Below are 26,428 nucleotides of genomic sequence, written 5' to 3'. Positions count from 1 at the left end.
AAAAGGGGGATGAATATACTACATTCCAAACAATACATAATACATACATAATACATTCTTGGGCTACTCATGGCGAATTACAGGACCTATTGACAAATTCACCATGTGTACAGTATTTATTTAAAAGGATCCCCATTAGCTGATGCCAATGTCACCAGCTAGTCTTCCTTTTCCCGTGATTCACATGCAGACATCATGTCCTAACATGTACTGTGTGGTTTTATTTCCTGTTACGATCAGCTGTGAGATACAGAGAAACGCAAGTAAAAGCTTTCTGCACTGCACAGAATGGCCCTACTGAGGGAGGCTCTGGAGGAACAGCTGGTCTCCACTTTGCAGTGACAGGGGCGGGAAGCCTGAACTACACTGGCAATTAGTCTAGCCATGTGTAATCTTATTTTTATCTTAAACTATATGTGTTGCTTACAGCTGGTTTTATTGAAACTAAAAAGGGAGAGGCCACCGCAAACAATGTCAGGTTTTGCATACAACACACCCTCACTGGGCCCTGGCTGTTGCTTTTTTCTTATGTCAGGAAAACGAAACCTACGACTGCTACGACAGACGTACAAGAGGAGTACTTTTTTTGCACTAAACATTTTACACAGATGCACCATAATAGGCACTTATTTGGCTAGGACCACTTTCTGATCCACTCTTTAAAAAAGGTACAAAATATTCCCTGACAGTTTAAGGGACAAAGTTGTACCAATTAGGCCAAAATCCAAGGTGGTTACTAAGGGAAACTACTTACTAAAAGGAAGATAAGGGACACATTTGCAATTAAACTAAAAGGTAGTTACTCAGTGATTTCTTCCCCAAATGAAGTATAGTTTCAAAATGTCCAACACAAATGTCGCATTTAGTTAATGTAAATACTTAGTTACTTTTATATATTTAGTAAATGAGTGTGTACATTTGCAAGCTTAATCAGTGGTGAACAGCCTGGACATATACAATTTGGCATGCAACAAGATACATTTTAATTTTATTGTTTTACTTATTTTTGTCTATGCTGTGACAGCCATAATCTTATTGGATAATATGGCAGTAGCATGTGAAGCCACAAGTGTAAAGTTGTCTTGCAGGTCTTTTATTTTGTCATTTCTGAAATCCCCGACTTGATTCAGTTCTGGCTACAGTCCAAGTCAAGTGACTCAAGTCCACACCCTTAGTTATATATAAACTTTAATGTCATGAACAATATTACAGTAAATGGCATTTATACCATGACTATAGACAGTAGCCATCCTTAAACAGGTGGAAAGTTCACTCAGACTGACGTTTTAAAAAAAACTAAAAACCACACAAAGAAAAATAAAAAAAAAAAAAAAAAAAACAAACCTGAATAATGCAACCCTGACATCACTTCAGTAATTCAAAGCTAGTCATGATTCAAGTAACACACACACACACACACACACACACACACACACACACACACACACACACACACACACACACACACACACACACACACACACACACACACACACACACACACACACACACAGGAAGCACTCCGTTGACCGCTGAACAAACATTACAATGTTTGTAACACTGTAAAAGAAATAACAAAAATGAACCTGCCATAACAGTGGCTAAGAGTTGGGTGTTTTTTATGAATTGAAATTGTAAACAGTCCACCATGCATTGAAACCCACTACAGCTTGTGTACAGTGTGATAAATAGTTATCTTCTCCCGAAAATCACTATGAAGACTGCTGGTTAGCTTCCCCCACCACCATTTTTAAACTGTATCAACAAACTATCCAGTAAACCTGGACCACAACAAAGAAATGTGGCTGTACACTAAACTACTTAGCGTGTGTGTGTGGAAGTGACTGTACTGCAGAGTCTAGCAACAGAACAAACAATGGCAACAACTACAGTATCACCTGCAGACATGATAAAAGCTATACTAATGTGCGACCTCATCCTGAATGGTTTGGAATAAAACCCTGCCAGTGGAAAATGTACAAACAGTATATCATATTTACTGTATAAATAAGCATCTACTATGTTGTCAACATGAAAACAAGTGTTTTCTTGAAGGCAACGATTGGGGAAATGTTGTTTAGTGCTAAAAAAAAATATTTGATATCCAGTCCATCAATAGCAGTGTCTCAAACTACTCAAGAGTAGTGCTGCAACAAACATTTTTTATTATCGGTTCATCTACGATGTTTTCAATCAATTGTTTGGAATAAGGAAGAATGTTGAAAATAATCTTGCTATTGCCTATACGATAATTTGCTCTTTTCTGACTAACAGTCAAAATATTCTAAGCTAAAAAAACAGCAATGTTAGTTATTTGCACTCCATTAACGACTTGTAACAATTTGGTTAAATTTTTAACCAATCGACAGATCAAATAATTTCAAGACTACTCAAGAGTAATACCAATCTTTCAGCGCCAAGTGTTTTAAGGACTTCACCCCTCAAAGTTTTATCTTTATACCCATGAAGATGGATGGGATGTTCAAGTGTCTGTCAGTAATGGAAGGCAACGTGGCTTTAGGTCCCAAGGTCCAGTTTGTTGTAAAACAACTCTACACTACATAAATGTTTCCTTGAGTGACAAGTTTTAAGCAAATTGGAATGAATAAATGTCATTAAACGCGACAAAACCAGGTCAATCATACTATAAATAATGGTGAAAAGTGTGGCATTGTTATAACTTGGACCTATAACTTTGGTACACTTAATTAGACATGTATATGCAGAGTATTGACCCATTGTGAGTACTGGGAAAGAGAAAATGACAACATAAAGGGGAAAAGTAATGCCATTTTGACACTGCGCTCAACTTGATCAAATATTTCCAAACAACGCTCTGTCCGACAATTCCCTTGTAAAATGTCATGTACATACCATTCATTAACTCGGATATGACAATAGCTAGCAATGTTGTCCCATCTTGGTGTGTGAAAGTCACCCCTCGTCTGTTAAGAAATCTGTAAATATCTGTGTTGCCAAATTCATTTCTCGATCAGGCCTCCATCTTTTAATTTGAAGTAGAAGAACTTCTCTAAGGTGTTGGCACTCTTGCAGTACTCGCTGTCTGGAGGGTTGTACTCGCGACAGTTGGTGATGATTCGCTGCAGGTCGGCAATGAAAAGCTTCTTGGTCACGTAGTATCTATTCTTCAGTCTCTCGGTCATGGTCTTAAGGTCTGTGGGGACAAAACAAGAAGAGAGAACAATCAATGTTAATTAATAGTAATTGAATGAATAGCTGGAGTGACAAACCAGAACTAAATGTAATCAGGAAGAAGAAACACTGCTGTCTAATCAAAGACGCTCGCCTGCTCACCGATGGGAAAGCGGATGATCTCGTAGTAATCTGGAGCCTCCGATTTTTTCACTGGTTCCATGAAGGGCCACGCATCAGGATGAGTCTGTTGAAGAGATAAAGTCCAGGTTAGTTTACATCCTGTAGGGGTGTGTGTGTATGTGTGTGTGTGTGTCTTTTGTGTTCCTGTCTGGTGTCAACAGGTGAGCCTTACCTTTATCTGGGCCAGGAGGTTCTTCAACATGTTGTATAACACGTCAGGATCCTTCACCTCTTTCCTGCAAAACGTGGAACGATAAATATGTAAAATATTGACTGTGGAAGAAAAATCGCTTAGTTGTCTTAACGAGGGGAGTGCATTGTAATCAGGGAAAACTGTGGACTTTTAACCTTAACCTGTTACTGTGACAGAGACAAATATTAAAAGCAGTTATGTGAAGAATTTGTAAATGTCTTTTTTGGCGCTCCCCAGTGGTAGTATCAAAATACACACTGTGGCAGACTGCAACAGCACACAGGTTGCCTTCCACAGCTCCGGATGGTTACATCAGCAAGAACAACACGCATCTCAACACTACAACATTGATTTAAATAATATATGCTAAAGGCTCACCCTTTGTCCTTGTTACTGGGTTTCCAGCCGGTCTCTCCTAGAAGAAAAAAAGAAAAAAAAAGAAGACGTAAATACTGATAAAACTGACTTTAGAAAATATTTTTTCACTGTACACAAATCAAACAAACACTCACTTATGCCTGGAATGCTCTCCACTGGGATCTGTCGTACTCCCTCTTTAAAGCAGGTGAGACCTGGGTAAACTTTCCTGATCTGGCTCTGTTTCCTCTCAATCAGCTTCTTAATAATCTGTTATGACATTTAAGATGATGTGATTATTAAAAACACAAAGATTCACAGCAGAAAACATGTTTTGGCATAAATGATCACAGCCTCACACACCTCCTTCTGTCTTTTAATGATATGAGAGAGCTCAGTGTAGGGGATTCTCGGGTTCAGCTCACACTCCATGAGGGTCGCTCCCTCGTAGTCTTTGATGTATCCAAGGTACCGACTCTTCGGCACTTTGATGTCTTTGGAAAAGCCCTGCGAGGAAATAAGAAATTACTCAAAAGACAAGGTGGAGCGAGAGGACTGGGGCAGAGCTAATGCACAGGTCATGCCTGCAGTACCTGCTTCTTGAAGTAGCCAATGGCGTACTCGTCAGCGTAAGTGAGGAAATAGAGGATGTTGTGTTTGATGTGGTACTCCTTCAGGTGGTTCATTAGGTGGGTACCGTAGCCCTTACATTAAAAAAAAAAAGAGACCAGAGAAAAGAATGTCAAAAATGTGTTTGTAACAAAAGGCATCTCAACACTTCTAAAAAACTATTAGGATATAGTATTTATGATCCTGGCAATCTAAATGCAGAAGAGGTGAGGTGTCATAGTATGAAAACCGTTTATTAAGGCAGAAATCATGATGATAATTAAATCACTAAAAAGGAAAAGTTGGTGATTGTCATTGTTACAAAGAGTCAGTATGGTGCACTGTGGCTACTTTTGAGAATGTTTTTTTTTTAGGTATCTCTGACTACTATGTGCAGGAAGTCATTCTTTTATAACAATTTCATACCTGAAGCAAAAGAAGCTACTACAAATTAAACCGTGTTGACAAGCACCTTGTTAGTTTATTTGGACCGCCACAACTCTCAAGAGAGTAAATAGTTATTATGTACCTTAACTTGCTCATTGGATGTGACGGCACAGAAGACGATCTCCGTGAAGCCCTGAGTGGGAAACATCCTAAAACAGATGCCTCCAATGACGCGGCCATCTTTGATGAGGGCTAGGGTCTTGTGTTTCCTGTGAGCGTTTGGAGACGTCAGAACAGTGCACAGGCATCTGATGGTGAGGTGTGGTATGAGAACATTTACTTACGGGTCAAAGACCAGTCGTGTGATGTACTCTTTGGGCATGCGAGGTAATTGATGAGAGAAGACATTCTGCAGGCCCACCAGCCACATCAGGATCTTCTTGTTAGACTTCTGGGAAAGGGAGTTTCCAATGACGTGGAACTCTATGATTCCCCGCCTCTCCTCCAGCCTGGCAGTCTCATCACGGGCAGCGTTTGGCGTCAGCAGATTAGTCTAGCAACATAAAGATATAAACTGTGAGTACTACAGTCGAAATGGGTAAAAATAAGACAAGATAAAAATAAGACCTTTGTCCGACTTACCTCCGGTCCAAGCATAGCAGCAGGGTCAGTGATTGTCATCATGACTTCATTGACCAGCTCCATAGGAATATCTCCCATCACACGGATCCGCTTGGCATCCTCCAGGGTCAGTGCCTCCGGAAGTTTACGCTTCTCTCCTGAACAGACGACGACATTACTTAGCTCAAAGCAATGAGAGGAGACAGCTAACAATGATCTTTGAGCCATCAGAGGGTTTTGTTAATCATAACGAGTGATAGACCGATTTTAAATCGGCTGGCCGATATTTGCGTTTTTACGTGTATCGGCCGATACGCGCCTGCTGTGTTCGCCGATAGTTTTTCTTTTATTTACAGACAGGCGTCCACAGGCAGCTCTGTGTTGCTGGAGACGCTGCCGTTCACGTGCAGACCATGCACTGCCCCTGCCCCACTAGCAGAGTGCTGTGCAGTGGCAGTCTTAAATTACAAATCAAGCACTTTATTTCAGTGGCTACTTTTCAGGTTTATTGTTTTCTTAAATTATTTAAATGTGTTGAGAAAGGACATTTTGTGATGACCTGATTATATCGGTCTTATAATATGTCAGCAAGCAATGAATCATCAAGGCTGTGTTGTAGATGTTGATGAAAGCATTTTACCCTTGCACAGTTAACCATATGCAGTGCACCCATCCATATGATGCACATTGCACACATAATTTGGGTGATATGAATTTAAGATGATTGCAGAAGTGACACTGATCTGTGTTTTTGTTTATTATTTTTAAAGAAATGGCAGAGCAGATTCAGAAAACAAATCCATTGTGGCAGGGTATACATTTTTAGGATGTAAATTGAGGGAGCAACAGCAGTATCAGCTCCAAATATTGGCTCAAGAAAATCGACAGCCCGTATCGGTCATCGGCTAAGGCTGATGAAAGAAAAGAAAAAAGAAATCTGTATCGGCACTAGAAAAAAAAATTAATTTCAGTCGATCCCTAATCATAACACCATGTTTATTGTTTGTTAGGGTTTATTACTATCATCGACCAGTAACGCATGCATGCCATAGAAGTGTGTTTGGTGCTTTACAATGGCACACAATACTCCATTAAGTCTTTTATCTGCATGAGGTGCTTGTGAGGTATCACTGTAGCTCCCGAGAGTCTGCTCGAGAGGTCATGGAAACCCAAAGAAGCAGAGCTGACAGACCTGTGATGGGCTCCGCGCCTCCAGTGTCCATGCTGGCCAGAGAAGAGATGCTGCTCAGACCTTTGGGCAGAGCGGGGGAGCCGGACACTGCAGCAGGACTGATCACTGCAATACGTACAGAGAACTCATTACAAACCCTACAACAGGAACTGTGACAGCAGCGACATACATTTACTATCTACAATAGAATAGTCATTATGACAACAAGTCTTTGTTTGCAACCTTTGTATAATAAATAAGTAAAAAAGCAATAAAGCTAAACCCTTATAAACAGTATTCAGCAGTATTAAAATAGTGCAAATAGCTCATATAAGTATATTTATATTATGTACCCAACTACACTTTTGAATAACTCTTTAATTTATGCCACCTCAATTAGGATTTTGGAGTTGCATGACTGGACTCATTATTTCTGCACATTTTTATTTGCACTATGCACAAATCATGTATATGACCAATGATATTGTCCTGTTTATAGCTTACACGTGCCATTTCTTTGTGTTATCCATTCTTTATCCGTTTACCCCGTTTTTTCATATGCTGGATTGTGAATTCTCCTCTTGGGGTGAATAAAGTGTTATCCTTTTACCCTAAAACTGAAGAATTTTTGTAATGGGATGATTTTGCATTGGATATAAACCCGCCTCACCGGTCGGATGTCCCAACTGTGTGCCGTCAGAGGCAGGCATGGTGAAGTCGGACTCCCAGATTGGTGAATTCTCACCATAGATTTCCTCCTCCAGCATGGACAAGAACCTGATGTCATTCAGCATAAAAAGTTATTTCAAACTTGTTTTTTTGTGCTATGGAATCCAACTGCAGTTTTTTTTTTTCCTTACATTAGGACTTGTTATTCCCCATCTTTCAAAATGATTAGTAAGCATTTTTACCACTTTATGTCACAAAATACAGTGTTTCCTTTAGGATTTTTTTTTTTTAGCAATGGGGGCTGGTCTGTTTGAACAACTACTTATTGTGCTCAGGTGCCCGAATGCAAATCCACAATAACCTTGTCTAGAAGTGCAGTGATGAGCTTTTTTTTAAGCAAATATAAAAATATCTGGTGAAAAGAGATACTTCATTGAATCAACATATTTTTCAGTTTTCATTGAAGCTCAAGGAAATACTATTTTAAGAGAGTCTGCTTACTTGGGAAAGTGTGTGAGGATGAGTGTGCGTTTTTCTGGTAGCAGTTTGTCCTTCTCCACTCTGAACTTCTCCAGAAGCTGGCGTCGGGTCACAGTGAAGATGGATTTGAGCAAACTGCGGCCGAACACGTGAGTGGTTTCATAGCGCGGCAGGCTGTCGTTACTCTGGGGCACGTGGCAGTAGCACAGCCACCTGGGAGTTGTAAGGAAAACACTGCTATTGTACAGACTGATATCAGCATCAAACACAGAAATCTAACAAGTAAAAGCATTTACCTGCTTTCTTTAACAACAACAACAACACACCCACACACCTGGTGTAGTCCACTTTGTATGCTGTCCCATCGTCTTTCTGAGTGCGTTGGCGATACTGCGTTGGTGTCTCCAGCTTCCAGTAATTTAGGCACAAGAGGAACATCTTTGACAGCTCAAACATGGTCTGCCTTTCCTTTGGTGCCAGGTGGCTGAATTTATACTGAACAAAATTCAAAACCCCCTTTGGAGGAAAAGGAAGCAAAATATCAAGAAAAAGAGGCAGAGTAAGATGAATTTAGATGAACCGGTTGTGCACACAGGACACCACCTACTGTCAAAAATCAATACAATACTACAGGATACACAAGGACAGAAAGCACAAGAAACAAGCATACCGATCTTCAGAGGCCGGCAGTATAATCCTTGGCTTTTGCAACTACTTATAAACATCAGGAACGGACCTGAAGATGGTTTTAGTTTAGTTCACCTGCTCGATGTTGGGCTTTTCAAAGGGTGGACTTCCGAGGGATCCCTCTACGACTGGCTGGCTCATCTGCAGGATGCATTTCCTCAGCAGCTAAGGGAAATGGGGTAGAAAAGAAGAACAGTGTGGATTGTTTAATGTTAAACTGGGCAAAATAATATATCATGCATATGGACTCACATTCATTGGTAGGTCTGTTTTAGGGTTGCACAATATAGTTTTTTTTTTTTTAAATCGTCATTGCAATATCAACTGGCGCAATATACATAATTGAGCGAAAGACACTCAGATTTTTTGTGTTGGTTGAAAGAAAATATCAGTAGAATACTGCACTTTATAATATAACTCACTTTTTCTTAGTGCCGCCTTTTATGTTCAATTCAAAGTTCAATTTGTTCAGTAAAAGAAAGTCAGAAATTATTTCCTTGTATTTGTTTTAAATTCAACAAGTAATTTGTTGTACTTTAGCAAAATACTGACAGCAGCAGAACTGGCTTATCGCAAGTTATATCGTTATCGCAATATTCAACAACAGCACATTTTCCTCATATCGCGCAGCCCTAGTTTTACCTGATGCACTTTGGCTTACCTTGAATAGATAGAAGTAGACCTGTTTGGTGTCAGTGTCCTCCTCTTTGTGTACAGACATGAATAGGTTCTCCACGTCCACCACCATCCCCAACAACCGGTTTATCTCATCCTCAGACACATTCTCCAAGTGGGACACATGATCAGCTGTAAGCAAAGCATTAAATAAAAACAAAAGTCAAAGTACAAACATACAAGGTGTCAAACAACATTGTGAATCAAAAGCCCCTGGAATATATCTGTATTTTATATTGGGAGAAACTAAGGCTGGGGTGTAGAACGTTTGGTGGAGGTTGGTTAGTTTGTACCCAGAGCATGTCCACAGCTGCGGCACGGCTCGCTCAGGCTGGCTGCTTGCTGTTGCAGGTCCATACGTGTGGCTGAGGGTGGATTTGGGTTTTTCCATCCATTGCACTTGCATGTGTCACTAGCCTGAGAATAAGCACAATATGCTTAACACCAAATAAAGCGAATTAAACAATAAGTCAAACTGCGGTTTTTTTGTACGCCAATGAATGACTAAACAGTTAACTGATAACATTAATGCTTTCATCAAAGATGTAATGTGAATAATACAAGAGTCCGGGAGGCTAGCTAGTTAGCTAGCTACAAAAGTTAACAATTGCGTTAGGACATTTGTTTATGTTTTTGTTTGCGGTGCCTTGGCCGTGCTACCATTTCCTACCCCACATCCACTAATGCTAATACTACCCGAGGGGTGCTTTGTTGTGGTGAACTTTGGCTAGCTAAGCTAGCTACCTTGCATGCGGAGAATACGCCAAGTTTCTCAAGCTTTTTCGCCCGTGGGAAAGCTCGGACTTGGGCTTTCTTCTGGCTTGCACGTTGTTGCTGGCTAAGTCCCGGTCTAGCCGGGTCACTATTCGCTGATCCGGAGCCTGTCGCAGCAGTACTGGAACCAGCTGACCCAGTAGACTGGACTTGGAGAAGCCGGGGTTGCAAGGCCTGCGCCGCCGGGTCCGACATGTCCACGCTGCTAAACTGCTCTTCCTCTGCTCCCGTTTACCTCATATGCTGCCTTCAAGTGCTGTCGGCAAAAAAGGATTTAAAAGGACCGCACGCAGCAATGTTTCGAAATGGAAATACTATTTTGAGATTTTCCCATTAAAACAGAGGTCTTAAGAACATATACATCAGGTATACAAAGACTGCACACAAGTGATTTTACGCTTGAAACAGACGTTTCGACACAGTCGTGATTATAGAGCGTAATCATCCAGCTCTATATTCACGTAATCACTGCAGTCAACACCTCTGCCTAATTTCAAAGTTTTATTTTGAATATCTTCACCGGACGTTTCTCTATGCTAGTATGTCTGCTTTGATTCTCGTGTGTACGTACGTCAGTCTATGGTAGTAGATGGTTGTCTTAGATAAACTACTTTACGATTTTATCTAGAGGGAAAAGCCCCATTATCTAAGGAAATAAGTTATTAGAGGCAGTAAAAAACAAGGAGCTCTGGAGGTTCTGGACTTTAATATATTGAATAATACCTTTCAATTCAATGGATTACAGAATTTCTGAAGTCAAGAATCCCAACAGTATCTGGAATGCTTTTCCTGCATACATTTTTTTTTAAATGTAATTATTCTGTTGACAAAATCCTGATGAAATTAGCTAACTTTCACAAGCTGGCCCTTTAGCCTGGACACTAGTATACAATCATAACTCCAGTCCTCATAGATACTTTATCTGGAATAAGACATTGTGTACACAAATAAATATAGCTCATGGTTTGACAATGGAATTTTGTTAGTTGAACATTTCTTAAATAAGAATGGTAGGCCTATGTTACTGTCATGTTCAGAATTCCTTCAAAAATTCAAGATTTAAACCACACCTACACATAATATGTATAATTCCTGCAGGTTCTCTTCAATTTTTAAGAAATGTGAATTTCACATAGTAAAACATTGTTTGTTTTTTTTTTATAGAAGGAATTGATGTTGACAATAAGTCGTGCAGTAACATGCAATATTAGGAATGTTTTGGACTATATTATACTTTCTGTAAAATTATTTTAGTCTTCTACTGTGATTAGTTTCTTGACAAATATTTTATTAATAATAAGGTAAAAGAATTAAGATATTGCATTAAATTTACCCCGCCAAAGAAGTGCCAAACCCTTCTTCAATCGATTTACTGTTGAACTGAAACAGTATCGCACCTCGCTCGTTGGCTCGAGCCTATTTAAAATCAGGAGCGTTCACTGCCCTCCAGTGGTCAAAGTCATAAACTGCAACATATTACATTCGTAAAGTTAGCGTCTATGCAGGTATCATGCCATGCTACCACTTTCGGTTTTACGTTTTCAAAATAAGGTGACCATTCGAAGCAATCGCAAAACAAACTAAAATGATCATACAATGATTGTGCTATTTCTTTTGCGGTTACCGTCAAAGATTACAGCTATATAATTTTATGTAGAAATGATATCGATATTAATTCTGATTGATATTATTTAGAGGTACAGTCAATAAGCATGTTATGTAGCTAATAATGTCATGTTTATTTTGCTATCAAACAATATGAAGCGCTAACGTTACTACATGTGATGGGTTTCCATAAACAGCCCTGCAATAAATATGACCTTATTACTTACCAGTAGACAGAATATTAGAAACACACGCAGTCACTCTCGCTCTTTGTTGTGTCAGTATGGCTTGAATAGATCTTCGGTTGTAGGCTACCTATGTGTTGTACACAGAACTGTTGTATTTGAATATTCAAGTGCACTTGAAAGCAACACGCCTCGCCTGTGGCGATTATCGGTAACGTAGTGTGTTGACAGTGTTTTTTTCCCACTTTGGTTAAGCCTAAATATAAATAAACATCATCCCCAAAAAAGATCATCAAAGCAAATGTTCCACTGGTGGTTGTTACTAGTTGTAATAAAGAAAAGGAAAAGATTCAGTCACCAATTTTGGAATATGGTGAAATGATTAAACAGGCATACATAAAAGATACCTTCCCCTTGTTTATTGATAAAATCATTTTTTCTTCATCTTTCTCTACCCATGAACCCACCACCTAACAGCAGTGGCTGCTGTGCAGGTACTGTTGTGCTAGTTGTAGATGCCTTAACAGGATGACATTACAGTTGAAAACAATCCCTCCCTGATATGAAGAGTAGAAACAAAGAGAGAGAAACGGAAGCTGACGATAACACCTTAATTCACAAAGATGAGACAGAACCAGTGCATTTAATACCATAGATCTTCAGAAAAAAAAAAAAAAAATTAAGACAAAAAAAAAATCACAAAATAATTAAGGTTGACAAAACATTTTGTAGAGATTGGGAAGATATTGTTTTGACAACTACTGATTGATTATAAACTTGAGAAGTCTGATACAAATACAGCAATTTCTCAATACACAGCTGTGGTTTTGGTCAAGCAAACACATCTTGCTTTATGTATTTGTCATTGTACACTGATGATTCAGAAACAATACATTAATGCTAAAATGACTTATGGGTGACATTTTTAATCAAGTACTGTTTACTGTATATGGTTTGATAACATAGATGGATGATTGTAAAACCTAAAAGGCTTTCAAATCACACCGAACAGCCTGTCAAAAGAAGTTGAAGTAATAATAATAGTGATAACATAAAGTAATAATTCAATCTACACAGCTCTATCAAGAAGGAAATATCTCTCCATTCCCGTTCTCCTGTTACAAACCTTGTCTCTTCATCTTTTCCATGAGCCAGGAACAAGACAGAAAAGTGAAGGACTGCTGCATGCACCTGGAGTTTTAACAGTGATGGAAATACTTAAATGTATGGTACATGGGAGAGCAGGGGTCAGAAGATGAAAGGACAAGGCCAATGAGCCTGTTTTAATTCCTTCCTGTTGCTTTCATTTTATTTCCTCTACACAAATACAGAAAGAAAAGGTGAGCAGAAGGCCCTATTAAGTGCCGTTGGTAATGACTGATTTTTTTTGTTCCTTCTTCCATGAATGGGAGCCCCCCCTCCTCCCCCCCTCCCCCGCTAAGGTGACGTCAAGTGTCCATCATCAATAGAGAGGTCATGGATTGGCAAGTCCTGGATTTAAAACATGATTCTGTAAATAAGCCTGTGGGTAGATTTCTTGGGTCTGTTGGTTGGTTCAACCGTCAGAGGGGTCTGGCACTTTACTGGCCCATGGACTCGCTTGCCAAACAGTTAATTGGTGCAGTGTTGCTCATAGGGTGGTTGGTCCGACCATGGGTCGGTTTGACCAATGGGGCATTGTTTGACAGCTGGATAATATCTGGTCTGGTTGAACGAAGCTGTAGATTGGTCGGATCAGCTGTCTCGTTGTGTTGGTTAGTTCCCGCCCCCACAGCACTGGCCACTTCTGCCCTGCGGCGCAGCTTCCTGCAGGTCCACGCCGCCTCTGGTTCGTCCACCAGCGGCCGCTCCACCCTGAGGCTCGTTCTTGGGAAGCTTTTTGGCTGTTTGGGGTCAAAAGCATAATGAATTCATTTCTGAACTACGAGCAACATGGCAAAAAAAAAAAAAAAGACTCCTTTCCTTATTGATTATTCTGCCAATTATATTCTCAATATGTTTGCCTTTAAAACGTAAGAAAATACTGAAAGAAAATTACACGTCTCGTTTTATTTGCCCCAAAGTCCAAAACACAAATATATTTAGTCTACTGTATTGCAGGACAAGCAGCAAATTTGCACGTTTGACAATCTGGAACCATTAAACGTTTGTCATTTTTACCTGAGAATTAATTTAAACAGAGCTGAATTAGAAACAGAAAATTAATTGGTAACCATTTTGATACTTGATAAATCATTTCAGTAATTTTTTAGGCAAACACTCTGGTCCTAGCATCTGAAATGTGAGGCTAGGTTGTTTTTTTCTGGTCTTGCATTACAGTTATATGAATTTCTTTGGCTTTTGGACTGATGATCAGAAAAAATAAAAAAAGGTATTTGAAGATGTCATCTTGAACTCTTGGAAATGATATTCCTGATATTTATAAACAGTAGAATTAATAAATTAATCAAGAAAATAATCGCCAGATTAATAACTGATGAAAATAATCAGCCCTAGAGTTTTTTTGTGCAAACATTAACTGATTATCAAGATAGCTGCAGATCTATTTTCAATTGATGGCCTAACAGACCAATTCTTGCAGGATTACAGGAGAGTTAAATGTGTCGAGCACTTACCTATAGCCATAAAAATCTCATTGACATTCATAGCAGTCTTGGCTGAAGTCTCCATGAAGAGCAAACTGTTGTCATCTGCATATGCTTGTGCTTCCTAAAGAATGAAATACAACACAGCAACCGACAAATTGACATCTTATATTATTTCTTAAGGTTTTAAGTAAAGAATTGTAAACTTCAATATAAATCCCTCTTTACCTGGAAATCTATGGCTCTCTTGTTGGCCAGGTCGGCTTTGTTTCCTGCCAGTGCAATAACAATATTCGGGCTGGCTTGTCGCTGGAGCTCCTTCACCCAGTTCTTTGCACGTGTGAATGTATCCTTTGAAAAAATAAAAAATAAAAAAAACACGAGACGCTATGCTTTTAAACTTTAAATCCCTGATGCAAGTATATATATATAAATGTTACATATGAATGTAAGAGTTAAAAGAGCAAAGGTCTGGAGCTTTCTCTTGAATTAACAATCATCAACCCAAAACGGAAGACAAGGGTCGGCAAACAAATGACATAAGACTGTCTCGGCTGATCCTGTCCTGTTACCGTCCATGTTACTTACTGTGTTGGTGATATCGTAGACCACGATGGCGGCCTGGGCCCCCCTGTAGTACATGGGTGCCAAGCTGTGATACCGTTCCTGTCCTGCAGTGTCCCAGATCTCAAACTTGACCGTTGTATCATCCAAACATACCGTCTGTGTGAGGAAGGCAGCTAGAAAGAACATATAATATAATTATAAATAAATAAAAAGAAATTATATATATATATATATATATATATATATATATATATATATATTATATATATATATATATATATATATATATATATATATATATATATATATATAAAAAAAAACATAAGAAAGAATACTAGAGCAGAAAAAAAAAAAATCACAATTTACAGGGCTGAAGTGTAATAATTAAACTTCAACATGCAGTGATTAAAAGACCACGATGAAACAAGGAGGAATGTGACTCACTGAAATTAGAAAGAGACAAAATAATTTAAATTGCACTCAGGGAGTTATGGTGCTATATCAACCATCGTCAGATGGGCAAGATTGTTCAGCAGCATTATTAGTTTGGCTAGAACAGAAACAACTTAACCCCTTCAGAACTGACTGGAACTACAAATCACAGCATGATGAAGAAAACATGCCAGGAAGGGGAAATAATACGTAAGTGTATAAGTGTCATGGAAATACACAAACGAGAAAAAAGGATCACTTGTGTACAGTAAAAACGTACTGTAGCACATACTGAGCACTGCAGGCACAACTCGCTTACTCAGCCGACTGTCATATGAGGAAACTGAGCACTCACTTGCACATACTTTAAAGCTTTGTAATCTTTGACCAGGAATGCAGCTGACCACAACATTCAGTAGAACAGAAAACATGCTGACTCGTTGCGAGTCTTTAGTTGGTGTAAGTACTGAGCATCCTGTGCCAACATCCTACGACCACATTACTCATAAGTTAAGAAACATGGAGAAATGTTGGTTTGACGTAAAACGGAAAAGAAAATGACACAAAAAATAAGACTCTTCAGAGTGTTGAGGCTGTGGTAGGCCAGTGGGAAAGCAATGAGTAATGAAATAATGAACAACAAGCCCAGTCTCCGAAGTGGAAGAAGCTCCAGTGGAAACCTGTCACAGTTGTTTTTCCAGCTGGACGGAGGATTCGCACTTTACATACCAGTTAAAAGTTTACTTCTGCGTAGCCCTCAAGCTCTAGCCACTACTATGTTCCAGCGATAACCAAACTCTTCCCATTCATTTTGAATGGGGGTACTGTGTTTAGGCTGTGGCGTTTGGGGGATGCAAGGAGGAGCCAGAAAAAACTGCAGCGAAAAGGTGAGACAGGATTTAACTTTTGGAGAAACTGGTGACCAACACATGACGTCACAAATGGGCTATGTAAGTGCCACTTCCACCACCGCACAGACCGTGAATTGACAAATCGCCGGATCGCTTTCTCTGGTCTGAATGGGCACTTAACCCCACCACTTTGCAAAATGTCAAATTTACAAACAGATTACAATAGTCTTGCTTTAAGATGTAACAATACTGTTTCACCAGCTTCGCTGATCTGCAGGAGGTCCAGGAAATCCCCATTGTTGTCTCAATTCCTTCCTGTTTCAAATAACTTCACTCCTCTGAGTCACAGAGGAGTCCATTTTCAGCTCATGTCCAAAAACATTCAATGTGCTTCTGCAAAATCAACACCGCTGTCTGCCATGTATGAGGAGCTTGGTGGCTCACGGGAGAGAGATAATCAGCTGCAAATAACTGATTCTGCCACTCTTTCTGCACAGGCAACAGAAAAGACCAAGACCAACAAGCAAGCAGTTCCTCTGCACTGGCAGGAACATGTTCTTTTTCTGATTCAGCCTTCATGTTATGCTGACATGTTGAAAATATTTGTGAGTACAAGATAGAGAGATTCTATACAGCCACATGATGCATTTATGACGATGATAGATTAGAAACAAATCGGAAATTAATATGCATGTTCTGTAATATAAATTTGAAATCATTTCATTGATTATATCCATCAATCCCTCTGAGCTGCAGCTACAGCTGAATAGATGTACAGCTACGATGCCATTAAAGCGTGACGGAGAGCAGGAACAACTCTGGGAATCCCCCAACCCTCACCTCCGATGGTGCTCTCCTGGTACTCGTGGAACTGGCCTTTAACAAAGCGAAGCACCAAGCTGGACTTTCCCACTGCAGATTCCCCCAACAGCACTAGCTTAAACTGGCAGATCTTGTTGCTTGCTGCAGTGCCGTTGGTCCGTGCTGGTCCGCCTCGCCCCGCCATAGCGCTGTGTCGAAAATCGGGAGAAAGATGAAGAAGCCGGGAGAAGAGGGAGGAAGTCTGGTTGGCTTCAGGCTTGGTGCAGGGGCTGGTGAGGCTGAGCTATACAAGGGGGGTGGGGGGGGGGGAGGGTAAGTTCAGTTCAGGCAGCTAGATGAGCCAGAGGAAGAGAAGTCCTCACCAGTGGGAGCTGGAAGACACAAAACATTCAGTATGTGAAGCTTTACTCCAAACAGAAAACAGGCTTTCTAATAAAACAACCATGTTATCTGCTAAATATTAAAGCCAGTGTTTTAATTTAAGTTGCCAATACGACTAGTGAATCAAGTAAAATATAGAGCAACTGTAAAATATATCTGCACTAAATCTTTTGTTTTGGTCAAGCATACCATCAGGCAATTTAGAGTTTAGGTTGTTGACACAGAAACATGCATCACCGTGGGGCTGGGCCTGCAGATAAAGAGGGTTTTATTGAACCATGCTTAGTATAAACAAGCGCTGGAGGAGAACACTTATCTTCTCATAAGTCTTCTCATCACGCTCCCACATGTCCACGGTGCACTAACACCATGGAATAAAATTCGTACTTTTGTTTATAATGCAGCATAACTGCTTAAAAGAATACACAGGAAGAATAAACACATTTTTAAATAAATAAAATACATAATGTATAATACATGCAATACTAATATACAAATAAAAAGTGGATCAGGAGAATTGATGGTGAAAATGTACAGAAGTAGGTGTAGATTATGTAAAACCAAAATTGAAGAAATGACAAACCATAGAAATTAGTACCCCCCCCTCCCCCAGGGCCAACTCAACCCTTTTGTTCCGGTGAGTCATCTCTGAACAGATATCTGGCCACAGTTTGAAGCCATGACTATAAAGTGTTAAGATCTCTGTAGCCGTTTCCATGTAGCGATACTAAAACCAGATAATGAAACTTTAACATTAATCGGCAGTCAAAAATCTAATATTTTTAACACTGCAACTTCCTGGGAGCACAGTTTGTTTTGCAAGCAAGTGGCATTAATAAAACGTTAACTATGTCTTGTTGTGGATTTTAGACAGTTTCCAATCGTACTACAAGGAACCTATAACACAGAGGTAGACTTTAAAGTTTTAAAATGATTTTGTTCAGCCTAATTTGGCCCATATAAGCCACACAACTTCACGTGATAAACAGCATACGAAGAGAGTAAAAATAAACCAACGATTTATTCTCTTGACTTTGGCCTGCTTTGCATATTTGAAACCCTGCCTAATCTTTTTTTCTTTCAGTAGGGTGATACATATGAGGTCAGCCAGCTTGTGCTTGGTCAAAGGACAGGAAACACAACTCCGCCAAAAGCAGGAAGTGAAGATTGCAGAAGACATTTTACTGCTGAGCACATGAACACTTGGGATAGCCTCAGCTTTGTCACTGGGATAACTTAACGCAGAAACACAATGCATACTGAAGACAAGTAGGTGGTTAGACTATTTCTAAGTGAGAAGAGAAATGTCGAGAATAAGGAAAACGTCAAAAGTAATAACGTCACAGCTGATAGCCTTTACAGTTTGGTTGTGCTAGGCTTTTTTTCCTCAGCTCGTTGCTGAGCCAGACTTAAGCTTCAGCATGTGACAGGAGATCATGGCTCCGTCCATAAATTATTCACAACTGGCATGCTTCATTCGACAGAGTACCAACCATACTATATAGGTTGATTATAGGAACACATTTCAACTGTGCAGGTCTACATCTACCAGTAGGTTTTGCAGTATTAGTTTAATTTCAGAAATCATTGTCACAGAGCATCATGGGATATAAAAATAAATAATAAAAAAATGTGTTTCCCTTTTACTCAAATGTAAGAATAAGTTACGTGTATTATGATTAAAGAAATAGTCTAATTTCAGCATGTTACCAAATCGGTTTACTTTTGATATAGATTTTAGGAAGGCTGCATGGTAGTACACCTGTATCCAACTACAGCAGACTCATAAGCAGTGCACTTAAGGTCTCAGTGAACTCTTTAACCCTTGTGTTGACTTTGGGTCAAATTGACCCATTTTCAATCTTTGTTTTATATCAGAAAATATGGGGCGTAGAAATAAGTGCTGAAAATGTGTAGAAGAAAAATTTAACAATTTAAAACGTTGGAAAAAGCAAGGTTGACGGGAAGACAACACAAGGGTTAAACAGCAGACACACACAGACACCATTACAAGGCCTGAAAGAGCAGAGGGAATCCTTCACAACGACAGCAGAGTTGGAGAACGAATAAAGGCACTCTGTTCGCTGGGTCAAACAGACAGTCTGTCCTCATTTGACTGCAAGCAGCAGAGACTATGAGCTCGCACCTGTGCAAAATCCTCACAAGAGAAGGAGAGGGTAATGGACTGGGTTTGTGGAAACAGACGTACATAATCTAGCTAGTAATCAAATATAGCCTGACAGCTTTTCTTGAACAGAGAAGGTGCAGAAGAATAACATTTTGGGAACAATACGATGGAATTCAAAACATGCATGCTTTCATGTTTTCTTTTGTAAAAGAGTAAGCCTTCATCGCACATTGACAATTTTTACAAACTGTAAATTTCGTTGGCTATATGAAACTACTGATTTGGAAGGTTTGGGTGAGACAGGTGGATAGATCTATATTAACAAGCAGGCCTTAGGAATAGGTTTTGTTATAGAGCACAGATACTACTTATATAAGACTTCTTTTTTCCGTTTTGGTAAAAATACTGTGCTGCAGCCATTCACAGGAGGAATGCAGTGAAGGAAGGTTTCAAAGACAAAGAGTAGCCAATGCAAAACAGACCTGTGTGTGTCCTGGGCTCAAGATTTGTTATTGCTACCAACAGAAACTATTTATAGGAAAATAAACAATTATTGTGTCTAATTCTATACCCACAGTCTTCTTCCTACTAATTGATGTTGTAGTAACTGTTAAGTGCCAAAACGGTAGCATCAATGCCAAAGGTAGAAGAGGCTGTCTAGCTTGCAATCAGAGGCTCTTTGTTGCACTGAGACAGTCCTGTACACATCTTAAGCTGCCTGCGACGGATGCTTTGATGGCATCCCTAATGGGCTCTGAGGACTTCCACCGGGAAGTGGGTCAAAGAGAGACAGTGGCACATGGGTCAGCGAAAGGGAGGAGGAGAAAATGCAGGAGAAAGGGACAAACTAGAGGGACAGCCTGTGAAATATTCATAGTGGCCTCGTGTATGCTCTGCTGCCAGAATGATACCCAAGCACTTAGCAGGGATTGCAGTGCATTGAACACCTAAATATGAGCATTTGTGCACAAATTAAATACCTGTATAGTTACACAGAACTTAAGGCAGTATTATTCAAATGCAAAACCTGTACTAAAGACTATAAAAATGACAAAATAATTGCTGTTCTCTATGACACTGTGGCCTCCCACAATCAAATAATTCACTTTCTGTTTTGTGTTATAGCGTGTGGCAGTGGTATTAATCATTAATGATAGCAATAAAGTTATGTCATCCTTCTCAGTAACAGATACAAGTTCATGTTCAAACATGCGTTGTACTACAAACTTCAGCAAAATGGTTAGGCCTGAGTTTTAGTAAACAGTTTCCTCGAGTGTTTTTATGCCTCCAGTTTCGAAGAAAAGAAACATTTTATATGGCATTTGTATAGTTAGTCTGAAACTGGTGTGCCTCGAATATTTAGACAAAGTTTGGATTCTTCTTTTCATCCTGAGCATGAACATGGAAGTTCATTTGCAGTTTTCAATCAACAGCACTAGATTAGACAGGGCCTCATTTTTTGCAATAGTTAAAGAGGAAGGAAAATACCTAGTTAAATTTTTTCCACTGCAGGCCATGCAACTTAAAATCTTTGACATGATACGTTTTATGCAAGGAACTTAGCAATTGATTACAGAAAATAAACAAAATACTTTGCAGTAAACTTAACACTGTGCCAACATGTAATGAAAAAAATCTGAACTCATTGACACATAACATTTAGTAGTCAAACAACCTCTGCGGGTGGCGTCACTGTACCAGTTTCAAGAACACAAGCAGGCTCACTTCATTTGAAGGGTGGGGTCCTGGAAGAACTGGTGGTGTCTGATATGAGGAGCTGCATCACCATCCTCCTTTTGTCTACTATGCCAAATGGTCAGACTCTAGCCTGGAAATAGCAAATTTCCATACAGGGAGGCCATGTATTCTACGTAAGCGAGTTCAGGTTTCTAATAAAGAATGGCTTTGGAAACAGTGACAGGGAAACTGGGGACATAACACAGGAAGAGCCAACATGATACTCATCACTAGCAGTTAGCAAGGCCAATAGGAAATCACAGGCACTTCCTTTTCCCGTGTCCTGTGTGTGAAAAGCTCCATACCCAAGCAGAAAAATAAAGCTATCCATAGGTCCTGCTAAAATCTGCACCTCCCTGAAATCACAGTAAAACATAAAAAATTAACTAATAAATTTAAAAACATTTACTCACTAACTAAAATAAGTACCATGATACATAATTGCTCACCATATGATTCATTAATCTTACAGTATCTTATTATTGAGTCTTGCACAGTTTCTCTAAACATGGCATTTAAAAAAAGACAAAAGGAAATTCTCCCTTTATGCATTAAAATCTAAGTGCAATCTAGTTTTAATTAAAATAAAAGTCAATCTTTACCCATGCATGCATTCCAAGATATGGCCTTTGTCCCCTTCAGTAGTGTTTGGTGAATCATAAAAAAAAATTAAAAAACAAACGTGCTTCAGAATTTGCTCCTTTCTGCATATATAAAAAAATTTAGGTTGTGGCCTAGTTGATGGCAGCTCACCACCACCGGCTTAAATACACATATTCCTACCATAATATACTTTAGGAAATTGAAACACATTACTTCAACAGTACTGACCTACAACTTTAGAAGGTGCTGAAACATAGCCTGGGTAAAAGCCAGGCATGTCCTAAATAAACCCTAATATTATGATGGGGAGTGGGGGGGAAAGTCACAGTCATTCTTTCATGGCTGGTTTGTCAAGATGTGTCACCACTTTAGAAGGACAAGGTCCATACGCCATAAACCTAATAACAGCACAAGAAAGTAACTGCAATTCCCTTTTCTGTCTCAAAGGTCCAAGCTCTGTTCCCCTTATTCAGCCATAAACAGGAGCTACAAAGATACATGCATGCGTGAATACATTTGCTGTTAAATGCAAGGAGACACACATGCAGACACACAGACAATAGCATCAGCAAAGTAAATTGGCAGAGCTACAACACAAATGCTATCAGCAGTAATGACATCTTTATGACACGTAATGGGTGAATGTACAAGCTGTGAGAGAAACTGTGAACCATATTAACTACCTTAGATGAGTCATTAAGTTAAAGATTCAGTGATGTACACTTAAAATGCATTTTAAAAGGGAGTTAAAAGCTATCAAACCACCTTTTTAAAAGTAGTAGATTTACTTGAGGAAAACAAGTGGCTTGACAGTTATCTGCGACTAGCTTTAGCAGAGTGATAAACTGACTTAGCGGTAACTCGTAGCTAGTAACGTTAGACGGATTCGCTGTTTGATGTTAAAAAAAAAATTTTTTTTATTTATTTATTATCAACTGCTGTAACGTAGCTGGCTAACCAAAATGTGAAACGTAGCTATGATGGATGGTAAGGGTAAGATATAGCGAGCTAGTCATGGAAATAAAATGGATATAGCTAGCTAGTTAACGTTAGCTATGATCCCCGGTCAAAATAATGCGCCAGTCTTCAATAACCGTAGCATAACACAGACTGCTAACTTACTAAGGTCAACTAGCTAACATCAGAAATTGACATTATTGCATTCTTAGCACCAGCTTGCTAGCCTGAATTGTCGCCAAAAAACGAAGTGTTAACTCTGGAAATTAAAACTTGCATTCTGAAAAGCGTTAGCAAGGTTAGCGGCTATAGCCAGCTGTCGAAAACGTCATTAGACAACTTTCTTGTTTCACGGCCCCACGTCGTCAACTGTTTGACATTTGACTTGTTATTGTGTCTGCTGCTGGCATAAACATATGTCATATGCTTCTTAGCAAATGTTCGTGCCAAGCCTTTTTGGACATGGTTTGTGGTCTCCCAGGGCTAGAAACTCGTAGACTGGTAGCCTCTCTCTCGATCCTGTCTGATGGACATGTCGACTGAACCCGGACTTTGCTGAACGGTTGACCAAAATGTGACAGAGCGTGTCTAAATACGGTGAACGGCTAACTAGTCGACGAAGAAGTCTAACATGCGCTAAGTGTTCCTCTTTACCCCCATATTCTATAATTTTAAGTTGTTTGACTTACAATACTTTTTCTTCTTTCGCTGGTCTCATCGGCGGCGTCTGTCTTCTTCTTCTTCTGAGGCTCTGGCCTTTCCTTCCGGTTAGCGATTTTTCCGGTAACGTCCCACTTTTTGTCAGCGGCTGTCTGACCAATGACAAAAGCAGTCTACACAAGACACCGCTTCTGCAGTACAGATGAGGCGTGCAGACTGTCTTCATTTCAGATTTACAAATATTGCAAGTCATCAATTTGCTGTGAATGCTTAGTTTCAACATAATCAATAATCAGATTTATGTTTAAAATAAAATCTAAACACTGCAAACAGCCTTTTAAAGCATCAGAGCTAGAATAGTTTTTCTATAATTACTTATAGCCTACACAATTTTAAGTTTAATTTAATTTAAAGTTGAATTTGAATACAGTGGTGGAATAACTAAGTAGGCCTACACATTTCAAGTACTGCACTACTACATTTTGGAGACAAATATTGTACTTTTTACCCTGATATTTATTTGCCAACATTAGCTACTGGTTACTTTGCAGATTTAGATAATTAATACAAAATAAATAAATAAATAAACCCATCAATTAATACGTATAAGTATATAAAGTAAATAAACTTAAAAAGCTCCACATTTACCAGCTGCAACATTAATGTGAAGTACACATTAATGCAACACTAATTATAATCCAATAATAAAACATATGATTTTGAAATGGGCCATTCTGCATACTGAGTTTTTTTGTTGTTGTTGGTGCTTTAGGTATATTTTGATGCTAATACTCATGTACTTTCACTAAGCAAGATTTTGAGTCCAGGACTTTTACTTGTAACAAAGTATTTGTACCCAGATCCCTTTCCAGTTTCTCACCTAGGCCTAATAGTTTCTTCAATTCAGTTGTATTTGTCATGCCTGGTTGCATGCAGTCACCTTGTGTTTGTTTTAGTTACTTTGTCGCTGATGGTTACGTGACCTTGCTGGTTGTTTTTTGCTGCTAGATAGTGGTGATGAACATGTACAACCAGAGAAAAAAGATCAGACTGAATGAGTAATATAACTCACTTTATTTAATCTCTTACTGTACTAGACAGACATTCTAACCATGTTTTAAGTCTGAAAGACAATCAATCTGACAAGGACACAATGAAGCATGCTGCCTAAAATATTGCTAAAACAAAGAGATAAGCTGACTGTGGCTTCACACAACACTTCCAGAAATCACCACCCACCACTGAAGTGATGGGTCAAGTCTTCTGTAACAACAATTTCTTTACTGGAAATTCTGTACTCTGGAATTTGTATAATGAATAATGGATGTTTCTGAATTTTAATAATAATAATAACTTATTAATCACAAATGGACTGATGTCAGAGTGAGGGAGCTGCAGCTGATGGACAGTTGCCCCAAGCAGTTGGGAGTTCGGTGCCTTGCCCAAGAGTGTGCCAGGAAGTGAACTTGCACCTCTCAAGCTACCAGTTTACCACTGTACTTTGGTCCATATGGGGAATTGAACCAGCAACCCTCTGGTTCCCAACCCAACTCCCTACAAACTGAGATACTGCCAACCCCCTTGCCCTGCCACTTCAGTGGTGGGTGATGATTTCCAGAACCCATGTGTTGTGATAATCAAATTTCCTTCTTTTAACTGCAGATAAAGTGATAATAGAGAGAGTCAAACTTTATGTTATTCATCATGTGTCTGATAAACATTATGATCCAGCGGATGTTCTCGTCTGATATTAATATGCAATAGCTGTGTGAGAGCAATTAGAAGAGGTTGTGGAAGGTTCAAATCCTGTTTAGATCTTCAAAGCTATAATTTGTTTCTTGTACAAAAATACTTAACTCAACCAAAAAACACAAAACTTCTATATTCTTTTTTGACCCTCAAATAAATCAACATTGACAGAACAGCCCTTTCGGTTTGTTTGTCTGTTTGATTGTTTGTTTGCTTGTTTGTTTTTACAGATGGCACTATAATGCTACTGCGCATCAGAATGATAGCTAACATGCCCATTCAGGTCCGGATTTCATGTTAAGTGCCACAGGGTTAGGTATAGCAGGTCTGTATGCAGTGTGTTACCCTGATGCTCTTGTGTCGACCATAAGTGTATGACACACTGGGGAGGGGTTTCAGTGTGATTGAGTTTCTTATCCTGTCCAAAAGTTTTTGTAAATTGTTAATCATTATTAACATGGGCAAAAAGATGTAGAAGTATCAGAAATGTCACTCGCCCAGGAATCACAAGGCCAAGGCTTGAAACATTGAAACACCTCTCCGGAGTACTGTAAAAACCATGCTGTGTGGGACAAATAATTACTGCATGACTAAATGCACAAAGTGGCAATGGCCAGAGTCGGACCCAGGTCGGGTGAGTGGTCATATACAGTTGTGTTCAAAATTATTCAACCCCCCCCCAATGCTGTAAATGGTTTTAGGGAATTTAGTGTACATTTGTAATTGTATTCACAATAAAATCCTACAAGGACTTCTTAAAGAACCATATGCAACTAAAATGACATCAATTGGTTTTGTAATACAGTAGTAAATGTTTATTTTGTGAATTCTTCATTGACACAATTATTCAACCCCTTAAAGACTACCACTCTGAAGAACAGAGGTTCATTGAAGTGTTTTCAATCAGGTATTGAAAACACCTGTGGATGTTAGGGAGCAGCAATAAAGCCTAATAAGCACCAATTAGGCAGCTTTAAAATGACTGTGATACTCAGCTCCTTCTAGACATTTACTGGTGTGGTTACAAACATGGTGAAGTCAAGAGAATGGTCCAGGAAGACAAGACAAGAGAAGAGGTGATTACTCTTCACAGGAAGGGCAATGGCTATAAGAAGATTGCAAAGATGTTAAACATACCAAGAGACACCATAGGAAGCATCATTCGCAAATTCAAGGCAAAGGGCACTGTTGAAACGCTACCTGGTCG

General features: G+C 39.3%; 2 protein-coding genes across 2 annotated transcripts; both read right to left on the bottom strand.

The window, feature by feature from the left end:
• Nucleotides 1–1,602: 1,602 nt before the first annotated feature.
• kat2a (K(lysine) acetyltransferase 2A) lies at nt 1,603–12,014 on the bottom strand. The gene is made up of 19 exons (XM_039824055.1): nt 11,792–12,014; nt 9,930–10,215; nt 9,479–9,602; nt 9,172–9,317; nt 8,586–8,675; nt 8,158–8,339; nt 7,845–8,036; nt 7,345–7,451; nt 6,696–6,800; nt 5,525–5,661; nt 5,227–5,435; nt 5,025–5,151; nt 4,480–4,590; nt 4,250–4,393; nt 4,042–4,156; nt 3,908–3,944; nt 3,509–3,572; nt 3,316–3,400; nt 1,603–3,175 (listed from the first exon to the last, which is right to left on the bottom strand). Exons 2-19 carry the CDS (start codon nt 10,152–10,154, stop codon nt 2,982–2,984), a joined length of 2,394 nt encoding a protein of 797 aa, XP_039679989.1. The 5' UTR covers nt 10,155–10,215; nt 11,792–12,014; the 3' UTR covers nt 1,603–2,981.
• Nucleotides 12,015–12,153: 139 nt separating this feature from the next.
• rab5c (RAB5C, member RAS oncogene family) lies at nt 12,154–23,614 on the bottom strand. Its single transcript, XM_039824058.1, has 6 exons — nt 23,502–23,614; nt 17,025–17,377; nt 14,923–15,074; nt 14,563–14,685; nt 14,365–14,458; nt 12,154–13,632 (listed from the first exon to the last, which is right to left on the bottom strand). Exons 2-6 carry the CDS (start codon nt 17,188–17,190, stop codon nt 13,505–13,507), a joined length of 663 nt encoding a protein of 220 aa, XP_039679992.1. The 5' UTR covers nt 17,191–17,377; nt 23,502–23,614; the 3' UTR covers nt 12,154–13,504.
• Between the last annotated feature and the right edge of the window lie 2,814 nt (nt 23,615–26,428).

The sequence above is a fragment of the Perca fluviatilis genome, chromosome 15 (genome assembly GCF_010015445.1).
Source record: "Perca fluviatilis chromosome 15, GENO_Pfluv_1.0, whole genome shotgun sequence".
Classification (NCBI taxonomy): Eukaryota; Metazoa; Chordata; class Actinopteri; order Perciformes; family Percidae; genus Perca; species Perca fluviatilis.
This window is presented reverse-complemented; position numbering and strand designations above follow the sequence as displayed.

Excerpts from the sequence above, each read along its gene's own strand:
- kat2a (XM_039824055.1), bottom strand. The coding sequence starts at position 10,154 with ATGTCGGACCCGGCGGCGCAGGCCTTGCAACCCCGGCTTCTCCAAGTC. Across the intron at positions 8,340-8,585 it reads AAAAGCCCAACATCGAGCAG|GGGGTTTTGAATTTTGTTCA; the intron begins GTGAACTAAACT and ends TTTCCTCCAAAG. Across the intron at positions 3,573-3,907 it reads CCCAGTAACAAGGACAAAGG|GAAAGAGGTGAAGGATCCTG; the intron begins GTGAGCCTTTAG and ends CACGTTTTGCAG.
- rab5c (XM_039824058.1), bottom strand. The coding sequence starts at position 17,190 with ATGGCGGGGCGAGGCGGACCAGCACGGACCAACGGCACTGCAGCAAGC. Across the intron at positions 14,686-14,922 it reads TCTACGATATCACCAACACA|GATACATTCACACGTGCAAA; the intron begins GTAAGTAACATG and ends ATTTTTTCAAAG. Across the intron at positions 13,633-14,364 it reads TGAGATTTTTATGGCTATAG|CCAAAAAGCTTCCCAAGAAC; the intron begins GTAAGTGCTCGA and ends GACCCCAAACAG.